This window comes from Anoplophora glabripennis, unplaced genomic scaffold (assembly GCF_000390285.2).
Source record: "Anoplophora glabripennis isolate ALB-LARVAE unplaced genomic scaffold, Agla_2.0 scaffold18, whole genome shotgun sequence".
Taxonomy (NCBI): domain Eukaryota; kingdom Metazoa; phylum Arthropoda; class Insecta; order Coleoptera; family Cerambycidae; genus Anoplophora; species Anoplophora glabripennis.
The window spans coordinates 1,559,659-1,574,897 of NW_019416221.1; the positions used below are offsets into that span (position 1 = coordinate 1,559,659).

Sequence of the window (15,239 nt, forward strand, 5' to 3'; positions counted from 1 at the left end):
TAGCTTATATTATTTTTTATATTTTCTCTATACATACATATACAATGTTTTCGTCTTCGGAAAATCCTGACACGGCTCAAAATGTATGTACAGTAAGGACTTCAAAATTCTGATATGTCGTCGGATTGTTCTGAGTAGCAGTACGATAAATTTGGTCAGAGTGTATCGAAACGCCGTTTCAGAATTTCCCGTAAACGTTTGTTTAATTTTAAGCAACAATTCCTCTAATTTCAACTTTATAAAATTTGATTTTGTTCCTGCTTTAAAAATTTTATAGCATAAGGCATACAATCAGTTCCCTAATTCGTTAAAAAAATATTAATCGCGGTGTTAAAAAAAAACGTTCTTGTTCGGTTCTGTTTTAAAACGTAGGGAACTTCGTTAGGCATTGTGGTATTAAATACGTAATAAAATATAAATACGTCACTCACACGAAAATAAACAAAATATGTACATTTATATCTAAAAATCTGCAAGTTAATAACCTTGGAATATAAACGGAACATAACGTAAAAAAATACACGTATATTCCAAAATTATTTCAATATACATAAAACTATCTCAATATATGATTTGCCACATTTTATCGACTAAATAAAACCTACGTGAACAGGATTCAATCGAAAACCGGACTAGAGGGGAACTACACGGTCTGGATAAATTTCGAGAGGGAAAATCTAGTAAACAAATACTGACCGAACCTATTAAGTAAAAAAATATTCATATTAAGTCCATATGTAACATTACAGGTAACTTAAAACATTTAAGTTCACTTCGCCAATGTATAAATATATTAAAGAAAATTGTATGGCATCTAAGATTGTCCTGTTGCGAGTGAACCGAAAAATCTGCTGCGACAATGAATTTTAAATTTCCCATTTCAACAACAAACAGATCACAGAGTCGTTTTCACTAAAAAAATACAGCAAAACCGATTTGCTACGAGATTTTAGTCGATCTGAATCCGCGAACCGAATCGGAAGGGAGGGGGTAATTGAACAACACAGTAAAGGACAAAGTATTTACACGGGTTTAAAGTGAGAGAGGGCTTAGGTCGCGAAATAACTTTTTTTGCATAATTTACTTATTTTCTAAACGAATTAAATACTTTGGTTTTTCTTCTTGTATTTAAGCTACTTAGTGCGTGGAAGATTTCACTTGTACGTCGTTCTCGTAGCAGTCTCACTGTCGGCAGCATAAAGCCAGCAGCGCTATGCTCGTCAGATATATCGAGGATAGCGCCGTTGCACATCCGCTCCTCTGAGATGCTGAAAATAAAATGTTTTTATTAAATTACTTGGAAGCTCATAAAAAAATTTAACAGAAATTTCTTTAGATTTTGAAACAATTGGGAGCAATTAAATTGTTAAAATTTTCACGAGCTCTAAGAACCTTTATTTTCCGTTACTTATCATTTTATAAAACAACAGAATAATTATTCTAAAACATAAATTAGTGTTATTTATACGATCCAGTTCAGTAGTTGCCCAGTGACGGCGTAGACAAGAGTTTAAGTGCAATTTAAAAAACTAATTATAGTCCAGTTGGTATCTGTTTTAAAAGTAGGTTGTATGGACGTTTCATATAGTAGAGCTAATTTTTGTTGGAAATAGTTCTAAATATCATGTAAAATGATACTTGCGATATGCGCCCGCTGAAAAAGTTGTGCATAATTGTTAGCACAAGAAAATGTAAAATAAAAATTAAAAAAGGCTTATTTTTCTCCCTTCTTTCATGTATAACTTGGAGAATATTGACATTAGAGAAAATAGTCAAAGGAAAATTCTAATTGTTGGATAAAATGGGGATTGATAGTTGAGACTCCAAAGGGTATGTATAAAAACTGGGAGCTAAAAATAATAATTGGTTTTACCGTGAGAGAGAATTGAAAAATAAATATAATTCTGTATTTTCTTAATTAACAATTGTATTATGCGAAATTTACCTGGCCAATTTCGATGAAAAAATTTGCAATACTACCATATCATGAGGTACTCAGAACTATACTTTTTATATGGCTGCTCTAAAGTTAAAGTCCGAAATAAATTCATGAAAAAAACATCTTTCTTCAAATATTTTTTTTGATCTATACTGTATTGCAGCAACAATAATGCACATAAAAATTTCAAACCACTTTTATTTTGAAGAGAATCTCAAAACAAAACATTTTTTCATTTGACTATTTTCTCTAATGTCAATATTCTCCGAGATAGACATGAAAGAAGGAAAAAAAAATACGCTTTTTAATTTTTTTTACATTTTCTTGCACTAACAATTATGCATAACTTTCAGCGGGCGTATATCGCAATTATCATTTTACATAATATTTAGAACTATTTCCAACAAAAATTTGCGTTACTATATAAAATATCCATCCCGAAACAGATACCGACTGGACTATTATAACTCGACTATTTCTAGGGAATACCCCAAAAAACTGACTCCCACTTAAAGTTACCCCGTGTAATTTTTCATACCCCAAGAAATCTTTCGCTTCGTTTTCTTAGAGAGCGTGAAGTGTACACTTGAAGCACATAGTTTTACCGTTGTTGGTTTCAAAATCTTAATATTTCAAGACGGTGCTCAGAAATTTTGAAAATTTTACACCAAAAATCTTACAGACATGGCATTATATTGAAAACTAAATATCTACTTTTTTCTACTTCCAACCAACAAATACGTTTCTACATTTACAAAACAACGAATGTGTTCTAGACAATTATGGGTGAGCCAAATTCACTTGAGCCCTAAAGGTAGGTGCGCAGTGGCAAAGTGGTGGTGGGGATAGTAAGAACATTTCCGTCTAGTTCTACATCAAGTGCTTTCTTTTTAATTTGCGCAGTTCAGGTCACAAGTCAAATTTGTCCAATTGTACAACAGTTTAATAAAAAAAAAAAAGAAATACCTCCTACAACTGTTTCATTCTCTTGATGCTGTGCATGTGTGACATGTGTGGCAGAAACAACTTGTTCTTCTGTACAAAAAAAAAATGTAAAAATAACTGTCAAAACCATGGTATAATTTAAAAAGTGAGAATTTTTTCAATAATAAAAAAAATACCTTCTACAGATGCTTCATTCTCTTGATGCTGTGCAGGTGTGACTTGTGTGGTAGGAACTGCTTGTTTTTCTATTAGAAAAAATTTAAAAAAAATTTAAAAATAACTGTGTGTGATCCAAAAAGTGGAAATTTGTTTATTAACAGTCATTTTTGATTATACAAGTTGTCTGAGTTTCGGGACTTTAACAATTATCGAAAGCCCACATCACTGCGACTATTACGCAACCAAACTTACACTAAAGGCAATGATTACGCAGCTTTTGTTTTTCATTTGGGAACCATATTGGATTTTGTATTCGGTACATTTTTCCGATTGCAAATATATTATAATTTTCTGTTTTTATACAAATTATAATAAAACTGCTATTGTAAAAAAAAAATTCGACAGTTGCGTTAAATTCTTATTTACAATGTCGAAGTTCAGGCAAGTTTCACACGAACTTTACATTAATTAATCAATAAGTTTAGAGCCCACCTTTTCCGTCAACAACAAAAACAATAAAAAAACAAAACAAAAACAAAAACGAAAATAAAAATTTTGAGTTTTTCGTCGACACATTTAAAATGAAAAAGATGGATCAAATTTCTCTTCTACACGTTATGGCATATTTAAAATGTCCTAATTTGACTGACCTATACTTCTTAAGATAACCGAGATCTTAACAGTGCAGTTCGAAAAACTGGTACCCCGTATGAGGTATATGATACCAAATTGAAGCAGGAAATACAAAACATCTTAAAAAGACTCACATTCACAGTGAGGAACATATAATTGCATCACATTTTTGGCAAAATAACACATTTTTAAGATACTTCGATATCTCTCGTCTCAGTTTGGTACCATATTTTAGAAACACTCTGTACATACTCGTATATACAAATGTACAAAATGAAAGTGAAACTTCATAAAATGATTATAAAAAGAAACAAGACAAGCATTTGTCTTTTGTTTATATTTTGTTGGAAATAAGTTATTTATTTAAAAAAAAACTATTAAATTGTTCCAATTTTCAAATAATTTTTCATACATTTAGTTTAAGCTTAGCTGTTAGCATGTTAATAATTTTGATATTTTCATTTCAAAATTAAAAAAATACATAAACGTATATGTGATTGTTAACAAAACTTGTTATTAAAATACAAACAAAAATGTCAGATTCGAAATGCGGATGTGACATATTTTATAACACTGAGCAAACTTACAAACTATGACTTAAGTGTTTAAATAAGAAATAGTAAAACATAAATGACTATTTATGTACGAAGGACAAAAAGTTGCATTTTTATTTCACATCTGCTTCACGACCCCTAATTAATAAGACGTGAAGTAATTAAGTCCGTGAAATATTTGTGGATGTAAAACAATGTAGCAATTAAAAAAATTAGTTTTTGGTACGAAACGAGTTTGTTAAACCGCGTTTTATGGTGAGGCCGACGGAAAATTTAATCTATTCCGAATCTGACATGCTACATTCTAAAATATAAGTGCAAAAAGTGTATACCTCTCACGTCTTTCCCTTTGGGGTGTTTTTTGTGGTGTGGTTTATGGTGCGAGCTGTGTTTAGCCAAAACTGCGCAGAAAAGCAAAAAATCAAAATCGGTGCTGAGATAATTATTAATCGAACAGGCAAAGCGGTGAAACATAAAATGAAAACACATTCTTACCTCCTTCGAAGGGCATTATATCGGAATAGCTTGACCATCCGTGGGTATTTCGGGAACGGGCCCTCGTTTCGTAGCTGCCTGGTTCAAGACCCTTCAATGTGCCCTTTATGGTGTATGTGTCGTTCTGTTCATCATAGCTTACTTCAGGCTTAATGTTCTTCCAATCTTCTTCCTACAATTTTCAATGCATTTACAAAGACACTCTTGGGATTTAATTCAATTTAAAAAAAAATTATACAGTACAATTTTTAACTTCCCTACTTGTTTTCCGATCAGTTTAAGGAAACAACACTTACCCCTTTTTTCCTGTACTGAAACGAGTGCTCTGTGACAGGGGGTTTCGATTGAACTTTCCAAGTTAGGACGACGTCCTTATTCGTCTTCTCAGGCTTGACGAAGCCCTGCACCACCGGAACTTTTACGAGACCCACGGTTTTATCCACCTTTCCAAATTTGTTCGACGCCGAACACGTGTATTCCCCAAAATCAGCTTCGGTCAAATTGCTGATTATCAGGAGATTCTCCACATTGTTTTGGTGGCGTTTCAGCATGACCTTGGGTGGATCTTCTTTGATATTCATACCGCCTTTCTTCCAACTCACGACTGGTACCGGGTAGGCGTGAACGATGCATTTTAGCTCAACATCCTCTTCATGGTTCGAGTTTATCAAATACTTGTCAATTGTTACTACAGGCTTATCTGCAATGGGGTGACAAATTAATTCCTGAAGCAAAGTTATAAAACGAAAAAAATACATACGTTCAATAAAAATTTCAATATGTTTATGAGCAGGTTTGAGGACGTTGTTATCTGCCAAACATACGTAGAGACCAGCGTTGTGAGGTTTTAGATTTGGGATCGTGATATTCTCCCCGGTGGGTTCTATTCTTTTGCCGTCTTTGTGCCATGAAATTTTGGGCTTAGGGTTGCCGGTGGCGATGCACTGCAATTCTAGAGTACCTCCAATGCTGAACTACAATATTATAAACAATTTCATTTTCTCAATATACAAAGTATATTTAAATAAAATAATTAGCTTTCGTTTGGAGTATACCGATCCAATTTCACTTACCTCTGTGTTATTGTTGGGGGTTCGAATGGAATTTATTACCGGTGGAGTTGGAGGTACAACCATATGCGTTATTTTTGGACTGCTGTCTTCCGAGACCATCATTTGACAGGTGTATTTGCCATAGTCCCTATCTGACGTTACGTTTACCTCTAAGCCCTCGCTGGTCTTTTTTACATTGGGAAATTGTTTCATAGCAATGTCACCCTGATATAAGAGCTCCGAATCATCTTTCCTCCACACGAGAACCATGTCTAAAAAAAAAATGTGACAAATTTGTCAACATTACTTCAAATAGTCAGTGTAAACGGTATTAAATGACTCAAATTCTCGTTTATAAGTTTTATTGTACCTTGATTGGTTATCTCGCATGGCAATCGAATCACTTCGCCTATACGTGCAACAAAAATCTGAGGTTTTGTCCGGAACTCTGGAGTGACCTCGTTCCTTTCAACAACTTCGTCCCCAACATCCGGCGTTTCTTCCCTGTTAGCATAATCGTCGTAATCGTCATTTTGGATATTTTTATTTTCGTCGTCCACTGCATCTCCATACGTGTCCTCAAAAGTATCAGGCTTTGAGTTCACTAAAAAAAAAAATATTTCTTATTGCATGAAGCAGTAGTAAAATGATTTATCACAAATTGATAAAACTTTAAAAAAGGGTAGTCTGTGTAAAAGACCACCTGCAAAATGTCAAACTCATTATCTGTTCTTGACACACCCATTTGTTGTTACTTAAGTTCAATGACAGCCAATAAGTGATGCAAAAATGTAACAGTGACAACTTTCACTTTTAAGGATATCCGGCATAATAAATTACATACAGTGCTATCTAAAGATACGGTATAAGGCAGAGCTGCCGGTGAAATCAACAGTTCCCAAAAACTTTTCATAGTATCAATGCGGTAAGTCAGTATTTAAAAAAATATATTCTATTTGCAAAAAATATTTCTGCCAATCGAGTTTTCGTGCCCCGGTTAGATTATTCTTCAAACTTTTTCTCCAACTACACACCCTGTATTGTAACAGGCGCATATCGCTTGCCGGCAGGGCTAACAGACAACGCATACTTTAATTTTGAAACATATTTAAAGATATGCCTTTAGACATCTTATATTTAAAGAGGGCCTGGTTCATGCAAGGCAGAGCACCGACCTATGGGTTTTTTCAGTTAAACAAGACCTAATGCACGCCGTCGACAATGCCACAAACACAATTCTTGAGCAGTGGAGCAATGCCACAAACATAATTCATGAGATCATGAGCAATGGTAAAAGTGTTATCGTATACAAGAAAAAAGAAAGTCAGTGTTAAATTAGATAGACTAATCATACAATAAAAGTTCTTATTTCTTTAATTCAGGGAATTTGTTTCATTTTTTCATGTAGACTAAATGCGCAAATATATATAGTAAAGAAAATTACAGTAAAATTAATTAATTAAGTAAGTGCCCCACCAATCGAAGTTCTTTAACTTTATTATATTTCACATTTGATTCGCAGCAGAGGCAATAAATGGTTTATCAAAATCCGCTTTGCAGCACACAATAGATTTATTATCCGAAAACCCTCATGGTTAGTTAACAACCCTATGCGCGGCCCCCGGAGCGGGACAATGTCTCATAATTTAGATGACGTGGCATTTTGTTAGCCTTTTCATTAAAATTTCGTCGGCAGGTATAAACTTTCGATGCCTGACCTTCCTCATTATTATTTATGATGGACCGCAACACGCAGCTGAAAAAATAGGAAGGCGCCCCTATTATTTAAAGACGGGGTTCTATACCGGTGTTATAATTAGCTATTCAGCGGTAGGGCTTTCAGGACGTTCTTTTTTCATATTCATCGCCTTAATGGTTGGAAAATAATGAGGATCGAATTGTGTCGAGACGATTTAACAGTGGGGTATTGTTCCGGCATCTTTCTTTCAGTCATTGAATAGCGTTTTTTGTTACACTGTTTAAACAAACATCCACACCATTTTTTGTGGGGTCGCTAATAAAATTAAATAAAATGAGTGTTAAAATTCTGAATTTAATTCTGATCCTAGCACGTTTGGATCGTAATTACATGGAAACGTATAACTGGTTGCATAACATTGCAAACCTAGTCGTAAAAATTACTTTTTCGGTTTAACAAAGGAAAAAATAAAAGTAAAGCACCAAAAATACAAGTAAATCTTAACACCGTAAGTAAATTACAGTGACTATGATCGTAGACAGATTAAAAATTTAGCTCGACTCGAATGAATACCGTCGCTCGGTTTAATTTCATTTCAAAATTTGACCCCTTTTCACACTCGAATGCTAAAGGAAGGTTAGTGAAATGGAACATGCGACATATGGTTGGCATATTGTCGAGTGTTCCTTTTTTATTCACATTATTCGAACAACAGCGGACGGACATAAGGATCATAATAAAGATGTTAATCTGGATTCCCGAAGTCTGCACTAACAGTCGGTTGTATACAAAATTTTCTGGTTTTCTTATACGTGGCGATGTTTTCAATTAGTTTGTAATGTAAAGCCAGCAGTGTTTCTTTAATCCGTTGGGAAAACTACCATTCGAGTTTGGTATTTAGAATTATTTTGTCGCAGAACATATAACACTATGAGAAATTTTGTCAAAATTGGCAACAAACGCGATATTACAACATGATGGAGCTCCACATTCTTGGCCACAGAAATCACCAGACCTCAATCCTTTAGACTATTACCTGTGAGGCCATCTTAAAAGCTTAGTGTACGATACGCCAATTAATGGTGGACAGTAGCTTAGGCAGATAATTATGGATAAATGTCAGCAAGCGAGGAATAACCATGAAAAATTGACCCATGTATACATATTATAACTTCTTTACTCAGCATAACAGTTCAGATAATTTCTGCTAGGAAAATGTAATAGTGCCCCTTAAAACTTTTAGAACGCGCTTCCCAAAAGCCTGCCTCGAAAGTGGAATGTACAGATAAAATTCTAAATGGAACTTCCTCTTTAAATTAAATTTATTTTTAGAGCTTCTGATGCTGAAGCGGTGTACTATTAACAGAAATAGGACTCGAAGGCCTTTGGTTCTTAAATCCAGTCCCACCTACAGAAATCGTTTTTGTTACGTAATATAAAACAAATATATGTGTAGGTATGGCAGTCGGTTTGTTTTATTTTCCTTTGCATGCAAGGTTGGCCTGTGTTTTTCTCATTGAAAAACATTATTATTTATCAGGTATTGCGTTATGTTATTGCAAACATGGGTGACTTGACGAAATTGTTATAACAATTGTTATGCGGTTGGAAAATTGGTCGGCATCAAATGCATCCATAAAAAAGTAACAAAAATTCAGTTCTTATAGTCATCTAATAAATTTTTTATCTTCGTGGTCTGTTGACGATAGGAATAGGTATGCCTTATCACCACCACACTACTATAAAAGTAGTTCAATGAGTACATTTATTTGCCTTGTTTATTTGTTCTGTAACTAAAGATTTGAAGTACCAACAAACCGGTGATATCGCGTTCGATTTTCTCGCACGATTTTCCTTGGTAACCGATAAGTACCCCATATACTCGAGAAATGTTGCTTTGGTAAACAAATATGATTTGTGCGTTCCAGAAAACGCCATTGTATTGAAATTTATAAATATATAATCTAGAATTGTGTTAGTAACGATTCGAAAACTGTAGCACCGATTGACCTCGAACATCAAAATTCTTTCCCGCTGAATAATTTATGAGTAAAATAAATGAAAGTATAAATAATTCTTTATTCGTAAGACCTAATTCTGTTTCGAGTGTTTGTCGATCAAGGTTTCTATAAATGGAGGGCATTAAAAATAAATTGAGTTTCTATTGTTAAGTTGCAGTGCGAGTTTTCCCATTTGCTTCCTACTTGCTGTAGAAGAAAAAGATCTACACAACATGGTTAAAGATTTCATTATTATAAAATATACAGGGTGCCCGGGAAAGTGTGGGAAATCCCTCGGGTGCAGATAGAACATGAAAAAATAAGATGACAAGTTCCTGTAAAATTTTTTCGTACAGGCCCCCCCCTACGGAGATATGTGTACCTGAAGGACGCCACTGGAAATCGGTTTTTCTTGAATAACTTAATATAATTTAATAAAAATTTTATGTGATGGTGACTAGTAAGGACTTCTTAAAATAGAGTCTTGAAACATATTTAGCTTTTTTAGTTTACCAGGAGCGGGCTAAGCTTTACAACTTAATGCCTAAATTTTTAACACCCTGTATGATAAATCACGGCAGATTTCCTAATCGAGCTCTGCCAAACCAGAAGACATTTCAGCGAGTTGACCAACGTCTAAGGGAGAATGGTGGGCGATTCCAGTTAATAAGGTAATACATATTATTGACTTTCTTAATATTTGTAGAAAAATTTGGAAAAAATAGTACTGATGCTGGTCCGAGAAGAACCGTACGGAAGCCGCAATTAGAAAATATTTTCTACATCAACGAGCACTCGAAAATTGTCAGCACAGTTTAATACCTCGAAAACAATAGTACATGAAGTTCTTCAAGAACAGCTGTTATATCCATACGTCTTATTTTTTCATGTTCTATCTGCACCCGATAGATTTCCCACATTTTCCCGGACACTCTGTATAAGAACATACAAAGACATTGGAACTTTTCAATAGAATTAAGTTACAATATTAATAATAATAACATTTATTGCCCAACAAATTCCAACAAATTTCTCCAAAATCAAAAGGCAAAGGTTATTTTCAATCATTGTTTAGCGTTTCCATTTTAAGGAAAGAATAATTTGTATTTTTGATTCACATGGAACACTGTCACATGAAAAATACCAGGCCATCCGTCATTTATCGCTTCTTACGCCGTTTTTTCTTTAATTTCCAAGTTCTAGAAAGAAAGAGAAGTGAACCTGATGTAAACTCGTAATAATTAATAACCAGGAGAAGGTGATTTACCTTTCCTTTGGAAATATAGTCAAGCCGCGCCCAGTTCCATTTCATTATGCATAAATCTCTGCCTACATTGTTGCTCAATGATATTTATTCCTAGTGTAAGTCAGCCGTTGAATATTTTCATCGTGTCTTTATATATGATACGGAGGCCTTAATTATCTAGAAGCACAGATATACAGGATCCGCTTCCACACAACATGCTGTAACTCAATGCAGCAACTGGTCTTATCTCGCTCCTCGAAGGACACCTTCAAGAAAATAACCCCAGACGAGATTAGGCACGGACCATTTCATTATCATCGAGGTAAATATTTGTCATACTGTCATTATGTGTATGATTAGGAGATGTGGCGTGTAATTTGGTCTGCCTTCACATCAGAACACTCACTATACGACTATTTGTTTCTATTTTATCGACAACTAACTGCTTTCTGAGGAATCAATTGGAGATGAAGTACCTCCCAAAATCATATTAAGTATCTGGAAGATATTTTTTGAGTGTGGAGATTAAATAAAAATCAAACGAAAATTATGAATATGATATTTTGGAATAACAAGTTACTCGTGGTTCTTATATTTAGAACCACACTCATTCAGTATGTTCATAGCGGGCTATTTCGGTGACTTATTAATATGTTTGCTGTGTTTCTTTCGCTGGGCTGGGATTAAGGAAAAAGGAATACCAGTGGTGTCTATGAACATAAAAATAACCTATCTGGGACAGTCTATAAATAATATGGGGTATAAATATATAAATGTGTCGGTCTACGTGATTTAGCAATGACTGGAAGCTGTACGATTACGTCTTTTGCTTCACGTTCAAAGAATTTCAACCGTTTTCGCTTTCGTAAGGTTTGGTATAAGGGAATTTATTTTTATCAGAGCATTTTAATAATTTGGTATTATTTCAGTCTTTGTAGACATATTTTTTGTACGCCATAGGGCTATCGCTAGAGATTTAAAATATTATGTGATGAGTTAGATTATTCATAGTTCTATTCTTTATCGTCTCTTGATAAAATATTGTTGTACGATTTGGTGTATATTACGTCTAGGTACCTTTAGAAGAACTAAGTTAAATTTTGTTTATCTCTGGATAATTAATAACATATTTATTTATATACAAACTGTCTTACAGTGATGGCCTATTAAAATATTTCAGACTACTTCGATTTGAATTATGAAAATTGGTTGCAATACTTCCGGTTACACCGGAAGTAGCCATCTACTTGCTTGCAAGTGCTACAACAATGGCATTGTTTTATTTGAAGGCAGCACTCTCCAAAAACCCCAGAGACCAAATTTTCAAAATTTAAATCGAAGTAGTCTCTGAAGATAACCTATATAAATAATTATACGAGTATATTTTTAAAACACCTATGTTTACATGATTCATATTACCTTGCCCATGTGTCTTATTTGTTATGTCTATACTCGTTGCAAAACATACTTAAAAAACATTTTGGAACAACATAATAGTTGTGTTTAGTTTTATTGCTTTATTTGCTTGTTTTAATCATTTATTTATTAACTAAAAAGTAACAAGTAAATAGTGGTTTCAAAAACTTAAATAACCTTGAACAGTTCATAGAATACATTATTATATTGAGTGTTCCGAGACTCATGGTTTATCCCTATAACTTGTTTGTAGTTACAGAGAAATTCATTTGAAAGATTTTTTTTTGGATGGCTTAGAATTAAAAACAAATGCAAATTTTGCTTCTGCTCTGCAAGTTTACCAGTTTAACGTATGGTTTCTGAGTGTGGGTGACATGTAACCTAAAAACATACGTCATATCTTAATAATAATTATCTCTAATATTTAATTATATATTACTATTACTCTAATTGTCAATGCAACACGGGACTTATTGGCATAAAGCATTTGCATCTAAAATATTATTAGCTAAAAACGATATCTTTTTCATATAATCACAAACTACATTTAAATACCAAATTAATTTCCATTTTCTTGATAGCGTCAGCTTTGCTAAAGGTCATATATCAAGAATATTAAAAAATTCGTTTTCAGTTATATAGACACAAATCGGGACTATAAGGTTCCAGGATTTCAAACTGCACTTTTTCTAACTGATACTTTGCAAATGTAGAATGTAGCCTATTTCATAAGAATTTGCATGTTCCTAACAATCCACATACGCTGAATTTTGCGTCCTTTCGAGATTACAGAATTTGATCACAATTTAAAAAAGAATAGTACGGCTCTCGTATCCCAAAGGTCAAAGGTCGAGAAAAGTGGAACACCCACTGAATATTAACTACGTCTTTAAATCAAATAAATCATTTTGGGCATGCAGAAAAGTTAATAAAAAAACCAAGTCATTACTATGTACAGTATATTCCCGACGGCATAGCTAGGCATCTTTGTAAGGGGGAGCCGCTGGAAAGTATCATCATAAATTATTAAACATTTGTTTGCCATGAAATGAACGTGAGGGGAAGGGGGGGCGAAAATAACTTTAATCCGATTGTCGTCTTAGCCTTTAAGAAGATACCGGCGTCGCCTTGAAACTCTTACTAAACAATACTCGGAATTAAAAATCCATATTGTAATGTCCACAACGTGAATAGGTATTACAAATATTCGAATACTTCATATAGTTTGGCACAAAACCAGGTAGGTACTTTTAAATTGTCGGGCATAACTAACTGATTGCTTGATCGGTTTTTGTTTTCTAAGGAATCGCTTTCCATTACAATTTGAATATATAGAGGGTATTACAGAAAAGTAGGTGAACCGTCAACCACGTTGTCAAAATTACATTAAAAAAGGCCACTAAATCATTTTGGGGTAATTAAAAAAGATTATTGACAACACTGTTCTCTGCCGTCAGTTTTTTGTTTTGTTTTGGGTCGGATTATTCTCCCTCTTAAATTTTTTGCACGTATGATTCATACACTAAATAAAACGAAAACAAAAACACCTATGCTGATATTGTTTATAAAATTCCTTCTAAAGAATGCAATAAAGTATACAAATGCGGGCAGGCAGATTTATTTTAAAAACTTTATCAAAAAGATAATCTTAATATTTTATATAGGTACGTTAAAAAAAGCGGCGTAGGTTTAGAAAAAATATATTTGACGAAAAGATTATGATTAAGCAAGAAAATAAATCCCTTAGTTAATAAACACGGTGTCCGGATACCAAACGAAGACATTCGTATCGATTAGACATAAATCGTCTTATCCAAAAATGCTTCCTAAGGGAGGTAGTGCTCTTTGGAGATATGCCTTTGACACTGTTTTTTTAATTGTTCAGATCGCCGTTTATCTAGAAGGATCAGGGGCGTTTGTAAAGTTGTAAACTGAGACGCTTGTGAACAGAAAAATTTTAATCTATGAATTTATTTTATTCTTTATAAATATATTAATTTTTTCTTTTCGGACCATTGGATCCGCGCCTACTTAGATTGTATGTTAACTCTTATATGGACAGCCTTTTGATGTAAAAATGATCTTTTAGTTGCAACCATCGGCGCCACATTTTGGAGGGTTAGCTGATATTTTTAATTATATTTTTTTATCTTCGACTTTTTGGTATTTGTAATATCAAAATCTATTTGAAATTTGTGTTTTTTTTGTCACGACATTTACAAAATTACAAATTCTTTGCTAATATTTAGTAGTTGGCTTTGGAAAACAGATAAAGCAAGAGTCTATAAAAAATTGTAATTTTGTAATTATCGTGGAAAAGAACATATGCATTACAAATAGATTTTTCTAGCAAACGGTACACCCTAGCCACTCAAGACAAGAGTACCTCTTTAATCTAGAATACTCTGAAGTTTTCTATTTTGATACTAAGAATACCAAAAGTTGAAAATAAGGAAAAAATTAAAAATATCTGTGACGCCTATGGTTACAATTCAAAGATCATTTTTACATCTCCGTGTAAGAGGTAACACACAACCGAAGTCTGATCTTTCTAGAGAAACAGCGATCTGAACAATTAGAAAAAAAAAAACAATGTCAAAGGCCCATATTCAAAGAGCCCTACCTCTCTTAGAAAGCATTTTCGGATAAGACAAATCGATATGAAATCGTTTCTAGAACTTAATGTAATCGTTTGTCGGTATATTTTTCGGACATCCTGTATATTTGTTCATAATATTGTATTTTTTCATATGTGTTACTGTTATTACTTATACATATATAGGGTGTAATGGCGACCAAAAAATGAAACTCGTATTCTTTAAAAGCTACTAGGTGAAATAATTTGAAATTGGGCACATGTATGTATGTAAAAATTGTCCAAAAACTTATTTCTTTTCCTAAAATTTACATGCTCCAGTGACGGAGATACAGGGTATCGGTAGCATATTTTTCTAAATAAAACGCTATTAATTTACGGTAAAAATTATGATAATTTCGGATTCGTCTTTCAATTTTCTACAAATTCCTACTCTCTTATGTTTTTCAAAAAAGGCAGATTTGAGTAAAGCTTAAAAAAATGGACAGAACTTTTACTTACATTT

The 15,239-nt window shown here is 33.4% G+C and overlaps 1 protein-coding gene across 7 annotated transcripts in view; it reads right to left on the reverse strand.

Moving 5' to 3' along the window:
• The window catches only part of LOC108908280 (lachesin), a 141,054-nt gene continuing 125,815 nt past the window's right edge, over nt 1-15,239 (reverse strand). For 2 of the 7 annotated variants that reach the window (XM_018712272.1, XM_018712271.1), the window contains exons 2-10: nt 6,148-6,381; nt 5,799-6,049; nt 5,486-5,699; nt 5,022-5,425; nt 4,726-4,897; nt 4,563-4,631; nt 3,061-3,129; nt 2,906-2,974; nt 1-1,268 (exon numbers count right to left, since the gene is read on the reverse strand). In XM_018712272.1, the coding sequence (XP_018567788.1) occupies nt 1,183-1,268; nt 2,906-2,974; nt 3,061-3,129; nt 4,563-4,631; nt 4,726-4,897; nt 5,022-5,425; nt 5,486-5,699; nt 5,799-6,049; nt 6,148-6,381 (1,568 nt within the window). In that variant the 3' untranslated portion in view covers nt 1-1,182. The remainder of the gene's footprint in view (nt 1,269-2,905; nt 2,975-3,060; nt 3,130-4,562; nt 4,632-4,725; nt 4,898-5,021; nt 5,426-5,485; nt 5,700-5,798; nt 6,050-6,147; nt 6,382-15,239) is intronic. The other 5 variants (XM_018712274.1, XM_018712273.1, XM_018712276.1 and 2 more) reach the window with 5 other exon arrangements.